Here is a 17,390-nt window from a genome sequence, read left to right on the forward strand (position 1 = left end):
CTCAATATTATTTTAGTTCAGCTTTATTTCAATTTTTTAAATGTTTTTTAAATGAGCTAACATTAACTAACAATGAATAGTTGTATTATTAACATTAGATGGTGGAAGCGTCACGCTGATTCATTGACCTAGAAAAAAGTTCTGTGGTCTATATATAAGGCACTTATCATGCTCTTCTAGTTCTTCCACACAACACAGAACAATTTCTGTTGAATGAAGCTTTGTCCAAAGGATTATTGTTGTGCAGAAACATGAGAGATCCTTTCACAAGCACGGGTTCATCCAGAAAGGCTTGTCTGCTTTATACCTACAGTGCATTTAAAGGGCGTCAACTATTATTTTCCTGCAATGAACGCGAACAACTGTCAAAGAGTGTGAGAACATGCTTTTATAGTTAAGAAACTAGATATTTTAATCTTTTCTATTGTAATTGTGTGTGAAAGAACAGCAATTCCCAAATTGGTCGTATCATGTTTGAAGTGTTTTTAGACTGCCGCCAGTGTTGAGAAGCATCACAATTTAATGAGTTATAGAGTAAAAATGAGAAACATTTCAATCTTTAAAAATCTCAATTAGAAATCTATAAATCTAAATTTAAAATAATTACTAAGTGAATTTACTGTTGTTGTTTTTTTGCACTATAAGGTAATGCAAAATTTCTGTCCCTCACTTTCTTGTTCTGTAATATTTTTTCAATGTTAAGTTTCATACAATGCATTTATTTGATTACAAATACAGTAAAAACAGTTATATTGTGAGATATTACAATTTAAAATAACTGTTCTATTGCAATATTTTTAAAATGTAATTTATTCTTATGATGCAAAGCCGAATTTTCAGCATCATTACTCCAGTCTTCAGTCACACGATGTTTCAGAAATCATTCTAATTTTTGTATATTCATTTTGAAAAAAGTTGTGCTGCTTCAGATTTTTTTTAACTTCATAACGTTTTTTTTTTTTTCATTTATTTGAAATAAAAATCTTTGAAAAAGTTTAAAAAAAAAAGAAAAAAGAAATACTGACCTCAGGATATTGATCTTAGAAATATAAGTTCAAAAGTCTAAATTGAATTTAGAAATTACTAACAGCTTATGAATCATCATTGAAAAATCCTAGACAAAATGCTGCTGTTAAAAGAGACAGTAATGCTGGATCTTTTTTTTACATTTTCAATTTATTTCCTGAGAACAAAAAATTTGTTGATGCATATAATAGCGCCGGTCATACATGTGAAACTAGCATTCAACTCAAGAAGGCTTTTATTCTTTTCCTGTAGTGCAGAATTGTGAATTACTGAAATTCAAACTGAGCATTAGATTGGAGTCAGAAGATATTCAACATCAAAACGTTTATTTTTTTTTCAGTGTGTTCTGTCATCCTTGATATTTCATATATTGTTTTGTTTTGTGTTATTTATAGAACGGTCACATCAATATGACAAATTCAGTTTCTTCATGAACAACACCAAGATGCTGAGACAATCAAATAAAAGCATGAGCCCCCATTCCCCACATCTTAAAATCTACTGCCTGAGCAAAGATGGCATGTGTTTGGAATACAGCAGCCACAATATGATAAAAGAAAAACATACAGCTAAAACTCAGCTCTCTATTGGGTGGCCAGCAAACGGTCCTCAGAACCTGCTGTGGATTACTGTACAAAACAATGAGAAGCACGTCATCAAATATAACACAAACAGGTCTGGAAATCTACTCAAACACTCTTACTTCCTGTTGGTCATTTATAGCTTAGAGAATGAAATGGTTACGTGCAGGAGCCAATAGGAACTGCAGTATTTTCCAACCTATTCTTGGCTTATTTGTAATTGTGTTTTATACACTGAATGGAAGATTATCCTGACATTAAGAGCAGAAGCGTGCATGTTCTCTTCCTACAGAAGTGCACTGAACATTATTGCTCAAGCTTGCTTGATTCTCTACTGAAATATTGTTCCTCCTCAGTGTAATATTGAGCAAGTACGGATCGCTTGCTCAGCAAAAGTGTTTTCCTTTCAGACTTACAAACATAGATATAAGCACACACTCTCTCGTGTCTAAAAAAAACCCCCCTATTTTACTGTTCAATGAATAAAAATGAATATATCGGTACATGAAGGCATAGCGTATCCAACAATAAACAGACACCTTAATTTTCAAGAATTTGGATTTTTGCTGTGGACGTTTAGCCTTCTTTCTCCAGAATGTTCTTCACATCTCCAAACACCTGAAAGAAAAAAAAACAGATAAAAGGAAGCAAAATGAAACTCAAAAGAATGGACAGATGTTTATTATTTACCTCGACTGCACTATGGCACAGTAAAGCACTTTAGAATTATTTCTGTATTGATATAGTATTTAATAATACATCAGTGCATTAATATGGTATAAAAACAAAGAAAAAAAAGTTAAAAAATAAATAAAATGCAAACTCAATTTCAATGTTTTTCATTTTAATTTTAGTTTAAAGGTGCCATAGAATGGAAAACTGTCTTTACCTTGGCATAGTTGAATAATAAGAGTTCTGTACATGGAAATGACAGAGAGCCTCAAACACAATTGTTTCCTTCTCCTTATGTAAATATAGTCCTTATAGGACATAGTTAGCTCCTTGCTAGCAGTAGCCTGTTACAGAGTAAGGAGAGATGACCGAGGATGACGGCGAATGATTTACAGATCCTGAGCACCACTGACAAGCATCTGATCTTGTAAAATGTGTGGTAAGTTTATACATAGTATAAACAGAGTACGTGCGATCATGAATCTCCAAAGCGAAAGTAAAAAGCGATTGTGCGTTTGTAAGCAGTTTCAGTGCCCCGCATATTAATAGCGGCTCCCTGATGCCCGCATTTTATATACAGTATAATTACCCAACGATATAACTGCGAGAGAAAGTATTGAAATATATATTCTCCTCCCTGTGTTTCCTTCCTGCTGTGAGCTACTGAAATGAGCCATACTGTGAAACAGCCAATCAGAGCAGAGCTCAACGTTATTATTCATGACCCTTCCAAATAAGCCAATAACAGACTGTTTCATTCTAGGGAGAAATCCTAGGGCTGTAAATGCACATGTAAAACCGTTTCTAGAGAGTTTTTGCCCTTACCTAAGCCACATACCTTATATGTAGATATCAGAGAATAATTTTAAATATTGTATCAATGCATTCTATGGCACCTTTAAGTTTTAGTAATTTTATGTGCTTTTGTCATTTTTAAAATATTTTTCTATCTAGCTCTGATTTATTTGGACTTCAGTCTTAGGTTAATAATTTTAGTACTTCGATTTCAGTTAGTTGTCAAGGCAACACTTCATTTTTGGTTTGTTTTAAGCTCAAGTTTTTCATTTAATATTTCCATGCACAACAGAATAACAATTTTTTGTATAGCATGGTTACATGACTGGACTATATATTCTAGTGAAAGATACATGTTAATGAGCGCACTTCATGAAATAAATTTGGGATTTTAATGAAAATGTGTCCTTTCAAGGAATAGTTCACCCAAAAATGAAAATTTGCTGAAAATGTACTCCCCCTTGGGCCATCCAAGATGTAGATGAGTTTGTTCCTTCATCAGAACAGATTTGGAGAAATGTAGCATTACATCACTTGCTCATCAATGGATGCTCTGCAGTGAATGGGTGCCGTCAGAATGAGAGTCCAAACAGCTGATAAAAACATCACAATAATCCACACGTTTTTGTACTGTAAACAGTGCTTGATCTGTGAATATTTCTCTACTGATTCAGACAAGATGACAATGGATACAGATTTGAGCAATGGTTTGAAGTTAAAAATGTCTTAATGATGGTATTGTTTTTACAAACGCTTCAGAAGATATTATTTGATGGACTGGAGTGATGTGGATTACTCGTGGATTATTGTGATGTTTTTATCAGCTGTTTGGACTCTCATTCTGACGGCACCCATTCACTGCAGAGCATCCATTGATGAGCAAGTGATGCAATGCTACATTTTTCAACATTTTCCAAGTTGAAGAAATTGTTGAAGAATTGAAGAAACATATTTCCTCTATGTTTTAGAAGGCCTGAAGGGGAGTAAATTTTCATTTTTGGGGGAGCAATTACTTTTATTTTTATTAATATGCGTTAATATCTTTCAAAAACTTTCAATTAATAAAGCACAACAAAATAACTTTTATACAGAACTGCACCAAAAACCTCAGGCTCAAAAGAATCCAGATCAATTTAATGAAATGAGCTAAAAACAGTCGTACCTCATCCACTGATCGGGAGGCATCAATCGTGTGCACCTTCCCCTGCTTCTCGTACTGCTCTATAATGGGCCGTGTGGACTGGAGGTACGTCTGGATCCTTAAAATGAAACAAGAATGTTTAGGAAAACTTGGTGAATCAAAAGTGCAAACAAAGTCATTATAAACAAAGAGACATATAATGCCAAACTATATGGTGATGGTCACCACACACAACATTTTCCAAATACAATGCTAACTTAGGTCTTCTAAAATTATTACAGTGGTCATACTACATGCTTTGCATATAGCTCAATATATCTGATACAGTTAAATACCTTTTCTCTAGACTTTCTCTGTTGTCATCGGTGCGTCCACTGCTCTTCCCCCGCTCTAAACATCTGTCAATGCAAACCTGAAATACACAATAGCTGAAAATCACATTCAATCTAGACAGTATAAATTGTGAATGTGATCTTTTTGGTGTTTCTGATTGTTCAACTGTGTTTTTTTTTTGTTTGTTTTGTTTTACATTATTAATAAAAACAAATCCTTAAGATGATGTTATCAAAAAAATAAAAAATTCAGAACATACTTTCTACTAAATGTTATTTACTAGGGGTGTACAGGTTCGGTACGCATGTATACAGTACAAATAAAGTGTTGTTTTAACCACTACACGAATGAAACTTCCAGTTTTATATATTGTTACTTTAAATAAGAAACAAAGTCTCATCTTTCAAATTCTGTCCTTTTTTTTTTTTAGGAAATTGAAAAAATAAATGCTGTTTTGACGTTTAAACGGCAGCTTTACTACTAGTTATAACATGAAATAAACATGACTGAACATCTCATGCCTCACGTAATCACTCAATCAGCGTTTCAACTGCAGAAAGACATCAATAAAACAGCTTGTAAACAAAATGTCACATAGCATCACATTTACCTCCACCAAGTCATTCAGTGTCCACAGCTCGTTTGTTCACTAGAGAAGAGCATTTCACTATATATTAGCCTATATTTTCATATTTTACTTAACCACTCTTAATGTCGCAATTGTTAAGTTATGACAGCCACTGTGCAAATGATTATATTTCAACAACAAATAGAAACTTTATAATTAGGTTTAGAAGTTAATGTAAAAATGGCCTTATGTGCAATTTACGTCAAATAGAAACACACAATTTTTTTTATTTGAGTTAATTATTATGCAAAAATAAATAATAATCAAATTTAATAGTCTGGACTCTGTTGTTAATTTTAACCTTTAATATTATAAAAATGTGAAAGTAATAGGGCTCCCTATAGTTTACAGTATTAGCCGAGGTAGATTTGGGTTACACTTTATATTAGGTGGCCTTAACTACTATGTACTTAAATAAAAAAAATAAGTACAATGTACTTATTGTGTTCGTATTGTATTGCAAAACACTTTTGCTGCTATTGAGGTGGGATACGGGTAAGGTTAGGGACAGGTTTGGTGGTTTGGGTCGGTTTAAGGGTGGGTTAAGGTGTAAGGGATGTGTTGACAGTGTAATTATAAATGTAATTACAGAAATTAATTACAGATGTAAGTACGTGTAGGTATTTTTAAAAATATAAGTACAATGTAAAAACATGTACACAATAAGTGCATTGTATCAAATGATTCATTTAAATGTAAGTACATAGTAGTTAAGGCCACCTAATATAAAGTGGGACCGAAATTTGAATTATAACTGAATTTATTTAATCAGAGCAACAATCTGTTCAGTAAACCACTCTTTAATAAAAATAGAAAAAAAATAAACGTTATTTTTTTCCTCCCTGCTGTACTGAACAGTTACATCAAAACCATCATGTTTGTATACCGTTACACCCCTATTATTTACAAATAAAAATTTCCAAAAATTAGTTCATTATTCATTCAAAATGATATTTCAATAATCATATGCCACTTTAATCAACTGTACGCATCAATTGCGCAATTATTGGCCTCTCTATGATAAATCATTTTGTACTCCTCTATTGTAAGTTACAAGTAGTACAATAAATAAATCAAAAACACTCTTAAAGCCTAAGCTGCTCCTCACCTCATTACTGCAGTCAAAGAAAAGCACAAACTTGACATCCGCCTTCCCGTCCATGACAGTGTTCCATCCCTGCAGATTGTCTTGGTTTCGTGGGAACCCATCGATAAGAAAGCGGAACTTCTTTTCATCGGCTTTCATGGTCTCTTCCATTGCCTGACAAATACATGTTTCTTCAGTAAAGATAAATATCTGAAAACATCCATTTTTAGATAAAGATAAATGACTAATCTGCTCAGAAAAGCCGGTGCATCAGAATTATAACTTGACTGTAAAGAGGCTTGTCGATTTTATAATGGTATCACAGTCATGATTTATGATTTATCACGTGACAAGCCTGTCCATTTATGTCTATTATGAGCCGCTCTTTGAACTCTCCTCCCCTGATAGTGAAACTGCTCGCATTTGTTATCAAGTTCGCTATCAGTGATTATTCTCAATCTGTTTGAAAGTCACAACCTGGAATGCTTTGGCTTGTAAAGCAGGACGGACAAGTGCAACCACCTTTTTCAGCAAGCTGATGGTGATTTCAACAGGAACTATTTTGCCCTCTTTGATGTAGGTGTCGATGAGCTGACCACACTCAGAGCCGGTGCGGCTGCGCTCCTCTCTCAGCAGGTCTCCGGCAGACAGGTGAGTGTAGCTGTAGTTCTGAGCGCAGGAGAAAACACATTACAAACTTCAATGCATTATAGTCAATGCAACCCATAAGATTGTAAGCTTCTTACAAAGGAACATGACAGCAGTCATTTAGATGTATGGAATAAAAAAAGAAGGGTGTGTATGGGTTTGGTAACTGAACAGGCAGCTTTGTAGCAAAGGCTGTCCAGACACTCCTTTTGACAGATCAAATGGTTTTAAAGTGCCCCTAGTATGGATTTTTGAAAATGACCTTTCATGCAGTGTGCAACACCGCTCTAAGTGAATGAAAATTAAAAAAGTTTTAAATCTGAAAGTGCTCAGTGTATAAAGTTATTGTCTCTCAAAAGAAAGAGTCGACTCTAAAACGAATCCCAAGCCGAATCCCAAGCCGCTAATGTGTTGACATCATGTTGATGTCAACACATTAGCATATTTCCCACCCACTTGTTGCATGCACAGAGCTGGGAAAACTTGATTTTCGCGTTGGTCTGAATGAAAATGCAAATTCATTTCTTTGCCACTAGGGGCCGCTTTTGGAGCGTTAAAAATAGCTGGCCTTCATGAGCATCCAAAAAAACTCGTTTCACAACCTTGTTCAGATGCCATAAGGCTAATAGAGAAGGTTTTTTTCAAGCACTCAAAGTACAATATAAGAACAGAGACCGGATCTTTTTCAATAGCTCTTTTGCTTTAAATGCAACCTAAACAACATAGTAATAAGAAATGAGTAGTTGACATTGAAGTGCTGTGGCATGACGTTATTCTTCTAAATTATTTATCTAAAATTATTTTAAATAATTATTTCAATTATTAAAAGAAAATGAACCAGAAGATTCAAAAGGGTGATTAAACAAAAAATCCAGTTACTGTTAGGGGTGGGCGATATGGCAAAAATATAATATTACGATATTTTTAAGAAAAATCACGATTCACGATTTTATCACGATTCTTTGTCATGTTGGTTTTACTATTTTGCAAGTTGTCTGAGCATTACAGCCAAACTAATTTCCCTATTATAAAGACAAAACCTTTCAAGATAACAAAAATATTAAAAAAAGAATGGTGGATATTTAGGCCAAAGTGGGCAAAGATAAAAATCTTTGTCATTATTTTATCTTTGTTATTAAAAAATTAGAACAAAGATACACATTACAAATACACATACTATACAAATAAAACAGTGTTTTATTTTCAGGTACAATAGGTGTATTTAGCAGGAGCATTCGAGAAATTGAATCAACAAATATAAAAATAAAACACTATATAGATTGATTCCTATTAAATCAAATGTATTAACGTTTTTCAGTCAAGAGTAGTGAGTGATTTTTCTCTTTGTGTTTTGGTGTTTTATTAACATTGAAGGAATAATTAACCCCAAAATAAAAAGTGTTTTATATTTATACCATCATTTACTCACTCAAAAGTTTCTTTAAACCTGAATGAGTTTCTTCTGCTAAACATAAATGCTATTTTGAGGAACGTGGAAAACCAAACAGTTGCTGGTCCCCAGTGACTTATTCCATAGTATTTTTTTTTTTCCTTCTATCAAAAGTCAATGTGGACCAGATACTATTTGGTTACCCACATTCTTCAAAATATCTTCTTTTGTGTTCAGCACAAGAAATAAATTAATACAGGTTTGGGACAACATGCGAGATAGTAAATAATGACAGAAATTAAATTTTAAGGTGAACTATCCCTTTAATGACAGTCGGCAGCATGTTCAGTACTGCCCCTTTAAGACATGCACGCATCTAATATACAGAGGCACGCATCCGTTTTCTCTCAGCTGTTTACTTACTCATTTTAGACATAAGCAGCGGAGTCTATACATAAACCTTGTGTGTTTTGACAGTATTAGTGCACAAGATAACTTAGTTCAGTAATCAGGCGCTTTTTGACAGGCTTTAGTGCGCGCGCTTCGGGTGTACGGGTTCAGAAAAAGCGCACGTCAGACCGACGCGTGAATAAAACATTTAACCGGCAAGGCTTTAAAGCAGATCCGAATAATGTACAGTATATTGAGACGGAGGAGTAAGAACTGTAGCTGATAGACTGTGCGCTGTTGCACGATACTACGATATTTCTTCAAAAGCAGGTCGTGGAGACATTTTTATCGTCCACGATCAAAAATCGTCATATCGCACACCCCTAGTTACTATAAATACAATATACACTTTCCAGTCTAAAGTTTGGGAGGGAGAAAAACTAAAAAACTTTCCTTAACCCCTTCCTGTCTACCTTGTACTAATCTGAACAATGTCTGAAACTTTGTATTACGAGCACTTCCTGAGATTATTGGCCTCTCTATGATAAATCGTTTTGTACTCCTCTATTGTAAATTACTTTGGATAAAAGCGTCTGCTAAATGAATAAATGTGATTTTGAAAGACGCCTCTTATGCTCACCAACAATACAATAAATTGCTCAAATCTACAGTAAAACAGCAATACTGTACAGATATATCACTTTCAAATTTTTCAATTGTCATATTTCAACATTTTACTTATTCATGTGTATTTTCTGCCTTCAGTGCCTTTAATGTCCTTACATGATCCTTCAGAAAGTATTCAACATTATATACAATTTTACTGTTTTTACTGTATTTTTGATCAAACTGATAAGCGTCAGACTTTTTTCTCAAAAACTAAAATCTAAAAATACAAAAGAAATGCAAAAAATAAAAAATCCCATTCACAGTCATATCAACTGTACGTTTCACACATATGCCCTTTAACCCATTGCTGGTGCCAGATCATGACAGCTGAACACTGCACAGACAGCAGGGTGGGACCTCTTAGAACACAGCTCCTGTTCACAACCAGGATATATATGAATTTTAATGTGGCAACACTCCAGGGAATTATTACAACTCAATACACATTTTCATTCTGAGAAAATTCTCTTTCCATCAAATTTATTATACCATCATGTCAGATGAAACATAGCATCGCGGTTAAAGGGACCAAATGGCGCTGGGAAAAGGCATTTTCCTTATGAAATGTCTTATAGAGGACACACGGAAATGAACGATCCGTGTTACACCCTAACACTCTAGCAGCCCCATAAAGCTTCGTTGTCTTGCATACAGCGCTTATATAGTTATTCTTTATTAATATGATAAAAGACTTAAAGCTCTGCATCTCTCTTACCTCCACGATTCTCGCGCATTGTGTCCCCTTCCCCGCGCCAGGCCCGCCCAAAACAAACACAACCTGCGGCTTCATCATCACACTCAACCTGTGCACAACGCGTGGGAGCTTCTCCGACAGCCTGTGCAGCAAAGCTACAATCATAAACCGTGCGGATAAGAGAGAGCTGCACTAATGAATGACCATCGACCCCTGCGAGACAGGTACAGAGCTGCTTGAATGACCGGTTGATGCGTGTCCAGGAAGTGCGCGGGGCAGATTCCACTTCCGCCGTACACGTGTCCGACCAATCAGACAGCAGAGGAGACGCTGACGTTCAATAAGCCACGCCCACAGCTCTGAACGCTCTCTAGAACGCGCACCCCTCCTGTGCCTGGGGTTCGCGCGCCAGCATCAGCACCCGTGTTGCCATGTCCACTTATTCTAAGCGACGTTTTTCTAAAGATGCCTATAAATTAAACGCGAGCATTCCAAGCATGACAAATCATTCAGTGTTTCTGCATTTTCTCAGAAAAAAGGTCGTCTAAACTCTACAGAACAGAGTAGGCTATAGCTAGTTTTTTTCTTTTTTTCTAGCACTTAAAGTAAAAAATAAGAACAGAGATTGGATTTTTTTTTAATAACTCCTTTGCCACAACCTAAACAACATCGTCTAAACTCTACAGAATGTAATGTTTTTATGTAAATTTACTTAAAATATAAAATATATTGAGACAAGTGACATTAAAAAAAGTTTTAATATAAACCATTATGGTGTCTAACCTGATTTTGAATTTAACACGGATGAAAATGAGGTTGTGAGAGATTAACTTAAAGTACATCTTTACATGTAATTTTCACAACTCACAATTTTTATTTGTCTACTGAACTTTTTCATCAGAAAGACATCAGCTGAGCAATCGGTATTTTGTTAAACAACAGTACAATCCATTGAAGATACTGTACTTCTACACTTCAAAGCTTCGTTTTCATTCCTGTAAAAAATAAGTACAACGGCCTTAAATAAATACGACGCTACCCTGACTATAGCCTACTCTGGCAACTTTTAACTAGTTAAACATAATTTAAACAGTTAAACTTTGAAAACATTGTTTATTGTGTATTTTGAAAGAACAATTTTCTCAGGTGCATATAATCCTAATATTAAATAGTGCATCCATAAGCACGACAGAGATCATTTTTCACTTATTTAGATTTTATTTATTTATTTACAAAATAATAAGTTGCAATTTAGCATTGCTTGATCCAGCTTTTATGTAAACACGTCCAGGTTGCTTTTTTTTCTTGCGCAATCTGGCAACACCGATCAGCACCTCACTGCAACTGAACAGCGACCATTTAAGCACATGTCTGCGTTAAGATTCTCTGCTGTTTTTCATTGGAGGAATACATTTAAAAATCACTGCGCTATATAATGTTGCAGGGGGCTTGCATGCGCTGTGTTTGTTATTACTTCCATCACCATCTTTGTGTTCTTCAAAGATTTGCACAGGGTGTCTTCGCTATGGATGCAAGGGATGGAAACACACAAAGGAAAAACACAAAATTAGTCCAGTGATGCCCATGACAGGCATTGCGTTTTTAAACGTAGCACCCAAGTTTGCATTGTAAATCAGATGCACTGGATCCCTGCTTGGCTGGATCCGTCTGTGTGTCACTTCCCCCTTTTCAGAAGGAGCCGCATCAACAAAATGTTGGGTAGGTCGTTCACCTGGAGGAAATATAACCAGCGTACCCTCTCTATGCAGCACCGGCTCCCTCTTCAGCACTGACATGCCCGCGCCCAGCAGAAAAACCCGGATCAGAGGGCTCAGAGCTACTGCTGGACGCGTGAATTGGAAGAAGGACGGCAAACAGGCGCACACCGGGTGTCCAATTCGGTGGAGGCCGGATCACATCTGCTGGGGACGAGCATCAAGGGCAGTGCGGCACTCCAGCGCTTCGGGAGCAGGCGACGCGGATCATCCATACACCCTCGGCTCCACAACAGCACCGTGTTCCCGTTACACTTCTCCATCGGTCTCAAAGATGCGCTAGAACAACGCACGCGCGCTCTGAAATGCATCAAAACATGTCGATAGCAGACATGCTTTTCAGTGCTTTCACCCAGAGGATTTATCAAGAATATATTGAGTTGGAAATGAAGACGAGGATCTGTCGGCGTTTCGAGGGATGTAAAAAGTGCCAATGAATATATTGCTTAAATATATCCTCCTTTTTCTGTCATTGGCCACATTGACACCCCTAATAAGCAGGACCATGGGTTGCATTCAGAGCATCGCCTGCAAGCCCCGCATCCGACGGGAGAACATAGTGGTCTATGAGGTCTCAGCCTCCATTGACCAATGCCCGACCATCATTGAGGAGAATTCGCCCATTGTCCTGCGATACAAGACCCCGTACTTCAGAGCATCGGCCGGGATAGTGATGCCCCCGGTTCCCAGAAACGAAACATGGACCGTGGGCTGGATTCAGGCGTGCACCCAAATGGAGTTCTTCAATACATACGGTGATATTGGCATGTGAGTAATCGGTAAACCAAACAAACAATGACAAGCTCAAGTTTCAGTGTGTGTTACATGATATTGATAGTAAACTGAAACAAAATGTTGGAGGTTTTCATATTTAACGGCCGCTCTGTTGGTTTTGTGGTCATCTGTTGTCGACAAATGAATGAGTATCAGGTTGTGCGGTTTGACATCTCTATATCTTTGTAGAAACTGTTCTTTGTGTGTTGTTTATTGTAGGGTTGTGGGCCATTCAGAATAGAACTTAGAATGCTTTCAAAACTCCAACTAGTTACAAAGTAGCAAACAGGATGCAGAACTCCAATTCAAATTTGAATGTACAGTAGATTGAATTGCAATTCAAAGACATTTGTTTAACGGTATTTTAACATGAAAAAATAAACGTAATAAAGCCTTGTTTCAAAGTTGTGAAAAAGTTTAAAAAGCCTTAAAGTTTAAAGATTTATAGGTCCTGTGGAGAGAGAATTCATTACCCAGAATGCACTTCTTATGTTGAATTTCTTTAAAAAAAATCCTTTTGTCATTCCACTTCTACTTCCTGTGAGTTGTGCCCCATTCATTTTAAACTTATACACTCATGAATAGAAAGGCAGCCAATTCTTCAATTCAGAATTTTGCCCAACCCTAATCTACTAACCATGATTTTGCCAAACTGTTCCTAACATTACCCTCTAAAATTGAGGGAAATTCTGTTGTTCAAGCCCCAAATCAAGCTTTAAACTTAACCCTAAAATACAGGATCATCAAGCAGACCATCAGAGTAGGAGAGAAGCGGACAGAGACAGCTTAGGAAGAGATAATTAAAATGAGTGGGAAGGCTAACTGAGAAAAAAACACATTCATGAATATTTCATTCATAGCCCCGTGTCTTTTAATCACTGTTTTTCCCTGTTTGTATGAGATTCTTTATACTGAGCAGGTCCGCTCACCCACCTTCGCCGTCTTTATTCACTTACCTCATTCGCCCGTTTGATGTATTAAGGCACTGCCGCTCTTTGGACTCATGCCTCTTTTGTCCTTCCTGACCGCTCGCCTTCTTTCCCTTCCGCAGGTCCAGCTGGGAATTACCCGAGCTTCGAGAAGGACGGGTGAAGGCCATAAGCGATTCTGACGGCGTCAGTTATCCTTGGTACGGTAACACCACCGAAACAGTGACCCTCTCAGGCCCCACGTCCAAGCCGTCCCGGCTAACGGTGAGCATGAACGACAACTTCTACCCCAGCGTGACTTGGGCGGTGCCCATCAGCAACAGCAACACGCCCATGCTCACGCACATCACCCGAGACCAGAGCTTCATCACCTGGCTGGTGGCGCTAAACGCAGACACCAAAGAGCGTATCGTTCTTCAGACGGTGCGCTGGCGTATGCGCGTAGACATTGAGGTGGATCCTTCCATGCCGCTTGGTTCTCGTGCCAAACTGATGGGACGGCCGCATCAGGAACAACCGCACATTCTCAGCAACAACGAGCCCATCCCGCCCAACGCGCTGGGCAGGCCCAATGCCAACGATGCCCAGGTGCTGATGTGGAGGCCCAGGAGAGGACAACCTCTGGTAGTGATACCACCCAAATAGGGGTGTCTTAACAGTGCCTATGGGACATTGAAGACTGCATGCACTGTTTGGACACTGGATTTTGGGATTGCCTTGTGGATTCCCAGTTTTGTTGGGTTTCTCAGTTGCTCTGAACTAGTCAGTCGAGAAGGGAATTCTCTGCGTGCACCATGAGGTTTTACTACCTCTAAGCTTCAAAGTACTTGGTCAGACAGCAAATGATCAGGAGTAACTAGTACTAAATGAACCCACTAGGTTTAAGGAATAGTTCACAAGAAAAATGAAAATGTACTAACCCTCGTGTTTTTTACTTTCTTTCTTCTGCAGAACACAAAAGAAGATCTGTGACCCTGGACCACTAAACCAGTCATAAGGGTCAATGAATAAATAGACTTTCCATTGATGCATGGTTTGTTAGGATAGGACAATATTTGGCCGAGATACAACTATTTGAAAATCTGAGGGTGCAGAAAAATCTAAATATTGAGAAAATCGCCTTTAAAGTTGTCCAAATTAAATGCATATTACTAATCAAAAATTAAGTTTTGATATATTTACGGTAGAAAATTTACTAAATAACTTAATGGAACATAATCTTTACTTAACTTCCTAATGATTTTTGGCATTAAAAAAAAAAAAAATTTAAATTGATAATTTTGACCCATACCACTGTTGGCTGTTGCTACAAATATACCCGTGCTACATATGACTGGTTTTGTGCTCCAGGGTCACATATTTTTTTGAACGTTTCAGATGTTTTTGTCCATACAATGAAAGCCAATGGGGTCCAAAAATTCTTCAAATATGACTTAAATGTAGCACAACATTAATCAGTGCAATTCGACTTGTATATTTCAAGTCCTCCTGAGCAACATGATCACTTTGTATAAAAATGTAAGACTTGGTTCACCCCTAAATCGAATCAGTGATCAACACATGCACACACAGACTGCATAAAATATGGCGAATGTCATACCTCACTGGTTCCTGCAAGTCATGTCTTAATATGGACAAAATACAGCTGAATGCATTCTTCAAAATATCTTCATTTGTGTTCCATAGAAGAAAGATGGTCAAACCGGTTCAGAACGACATGAGGGTGAGAAAATGATGACAGAATGTTCATTTTTCAGTGAACTATGCCTTTTGGAAAACCCTTAGTGGTAATATATTTACAGTTATTACTAAGAGTCTTACATTGAGGTTTTTTTTTTTTTCCTAAACTTTCAGGACGGATGCTATATAATGCATGAAAAAGATTGAATGTTTGGTCCCATACAACACAAAGTGAATCCAGAGGCATTAAAAGAACCAAGGGAGGTCACCGCAGGTCCAGCAGGAAATTTACACTTTTGCTTTGTAGGACAACCAGCAAAACTCTTTGAAACTCTTTCTATCAGTCGATTGAGACTTGTGACTTCATTTCAAATGCTAGCAAATATCTTTTACATGCCATAAGACGAAAAAGACCACAGAGTACATGAAGACAGCCACCCATTGAGGTGGAGTGTATTTAGTAATGTCGAGGATGCAGTGGGTCCGTTCGTCCAATCAGACACATCCTGGCACCGGCGAGTCAATAGGAGTTTGTTTATGCTCGCACATGAGTCCGTTTGAGTTTACGCAGTGGGTGCTGCACCATAGGCATTCACCAGATTAGTCACATGCCATACACACTCCATCTGTGCCATTCCACGTCCCTGTCTCCCTCTCTCTATTCCCAATCTGTCTCACTCCATCCTCTCCCACTGAGACTCCTTGGGTAATTATGACACAGACGAAATTGAGTTTCCATTGCAAATGTCAGGTTTACCTTTCAAGGGATAAAAAGCAAACCCGAAAATGACAATTCTGTCCTTATTTACCCACCTTTGTGTCGTTACAAACCTGCACGATTTTTTTCTTTTGTTGGACACAAAGATATTTGCAGTGAATTTAATCAGGGTTCAAAACAACATGCAAAACATCCTTGATTTAGGATGACACAATTACTGACTTTTTATGAAAACTGGACAAAACGTTTATCTATGTAAAATCAAATCCCTTATTGCTATAGATTTTGGACTTGCTTTCAAAATAATGCTTTTGCTAATAAAGTGTCACAAAAATTTATACAGGGCTGTTTAAATACAAAAAATACAGGAACATACCAAAAAGAAATAAATATTAAAACAATAAATAGCTTGCCGTCTTGGCACGCAATGCAAATTAATATTTAAATAAAGATTTATATAAAGCTAGCAGATTGTTTTTTTTACAAAGTAGGCTCTAGGAAATCAATGTGAAGAACAAATATTTAAAATAAATTTTAAACTATGGGTTTCTCTGGAGTAAACTGTTCTGTGGAGGGACCAACAAACTAACATGAATACAGTATAAAGTGTGTGGCTAATGCTTTCATGAGACACTGCTAAATTTACTACTTTAAATTACTTGATAGTTTTATTCATTATTTGCATGCTTTTAATTTAGTGAATTGTATTGTTTTATTATGCACTGAATTGGACTGGTTGGAAATGAAGAGGTGATATCCAGTCTGGACATATAACGGAAAATAATAATGACTAACTCTTAAATCTAACAGAGCATTTATTCATGCCTGATGCTTTGCCTAAAATCACTTTCAAAGGAAAGTTTCGTTGGAAGTTGAGATGCATGCAGTACGTCTAACGCTTGGAGCTCTGATCTAGACAAAGGTAGAATACATCATATGGGGTTCCTTCTCTGTAATATGATAAATACCTCACCTCATCTCCCTCTATCATTTCTCAGTTACATCTTCTGTATCTCTGTCAAAGCCATATTCCTCCTCAAGCTGATCATCTAAATAAAGATACATTCAAACATATGAACTCATTATCTCAAAATGCATGAACACCAGCAGCAAATTAGTGGTTTTAGTGATTTCAACATTTCGTAGAACAGGATGTGCCGAAATGAGGAATACAAATGTAGTGTTGCTGAAATGGTTAAAAACCACTTTTGTTCATATCCACATGCTTTCCCACTGCAAAACGAGTCTATGCAATGGAAGAGACTGAGTTTACTGTGGAAAAGTTTCATAGCATTGCATTATGGGCGAGAAAGACCCAGTTAGAGGGGGACTGATTTTTCATCTCCCTTCTTGCATGCAAGTCGTTTTTGCATAAAACAAACTGTGATGCAACATATATATTTCCACTGAAACCCCCAGCTGAGAGCAACAAGGTCTGACAGTTCACTCTGTTCATTCAA

General features: G+C 37.0%; 2 protein-coding genes across 2 annotated transcripts; one reads left to right on the forward strand and one right to left on the reverse strand.

Moving 5' to 3' along the window:
• Positions 1 to 1,162: 1,162 nt before the first annotated feature.
• cmpk (cytidylate kinase) lies at positions 1,163 to 10,347 on the reverse strand. Its single transcript, XM_058764648.1, has 6 exons — positions 10,076 to 10,347; positions 6,786 to 6,932; positions 6,285 to 6,437; positions 4,551 to 4,627; positions 4,237 to 4,333; positions 1,163 to 2,225 (listed from the first exon to the last, which is right to left on the reverse strand). The coding sequence occupies exons 1-6, from the start codon at positions 10,217 to 10,219 to the stop codon at positions 2,184 to 2,186; spliced, it is 660 nt and encodes a 219-aa protein (XP_058620631.1). The 5' UTR covers positions 10,220 to 10,347; the 3' UTR covers positions 1,163 to 2,183.
• Positions 10,348 to 11,376: 1,029 nt separating this feature from the next.
• fam78ba (family with sequence similarity 78 member Ba) lies at positions 11,377 to 17,249 on the forward strand. The gene is made up of 2 exons (XM_058756431.1): positions 11,377 to 12,597; positions 13,655 to 17,249. The coding sequence occupies exons 1-2, from the start codon at positions 12,263 to 12,265 to the stop codon at positions 14,175 to 14,177; spliced, it is 858 nt and encodes a 285-aa protein (XP_058612414.1). The 5' UTR covers positions 11,377 to 12,262; the 3' UTR covers positions 14,178 to 17,249.
• Positions 17,250 to 17,390: the final 141 nt, after the last annotated feature.

The sequence above is a fragment of the Onychostoma macrolepis genome, chromosome 02 (genome assembly GCF_012432095.1).
Source record: "Onychostoma macrolepis isolate SWU-2019 chromosome 02, ASM1243209v1, whole genome shotgun sequence".
In the NCBI taxonomy this organism is placed as follows: domain Eukaryota; kingdom Metazoa; phylum Chordata; class Actinopteri; order Cypriniformes; family Cyprinidae; genus Onychostoma; species Onychostoma macrolepis.

Excerpts from the sequence above, each read along its gene's own strand:
- cmpk (XM_058764648.1), bottom strand. The coding sequence starts at position 10,219 with ATGATTGTAGCTTTGCTGCACAGGCTGTCGGAGAAGCTCCCACGCGTT. Across the intron at positions 6,933-10,075 it reads AATGCGCGAGAATCGTGGAG|AACTACAGCTACACTCACCT; the intron begins GTAAGAGAGATG and ends TCCTGCGCTCAG. Across the intron at positions 4,628-6,284 it reads TCTTTGACTGCAGTAATGAG|GTTTGCATTGACAGATGTTT; the intron begins GTGAGGAGCAGC and ends TGTGTATTTCAG.
- fam78ba (XM_058756431.1), top strand. The coding sequence starts at position 12,263 with ATGAATATATTGCTTAAATATATCCTCCTTTTTCTGTCATTGGCCACA. Across the intron at positions 12,598-13,654 it reads ACATACGGTGATATTGGCAT|GTCCAGCTGGGAATTACCCG; the intron begins GTGAGTAATCGG and ends TCCCTTCCGCAG.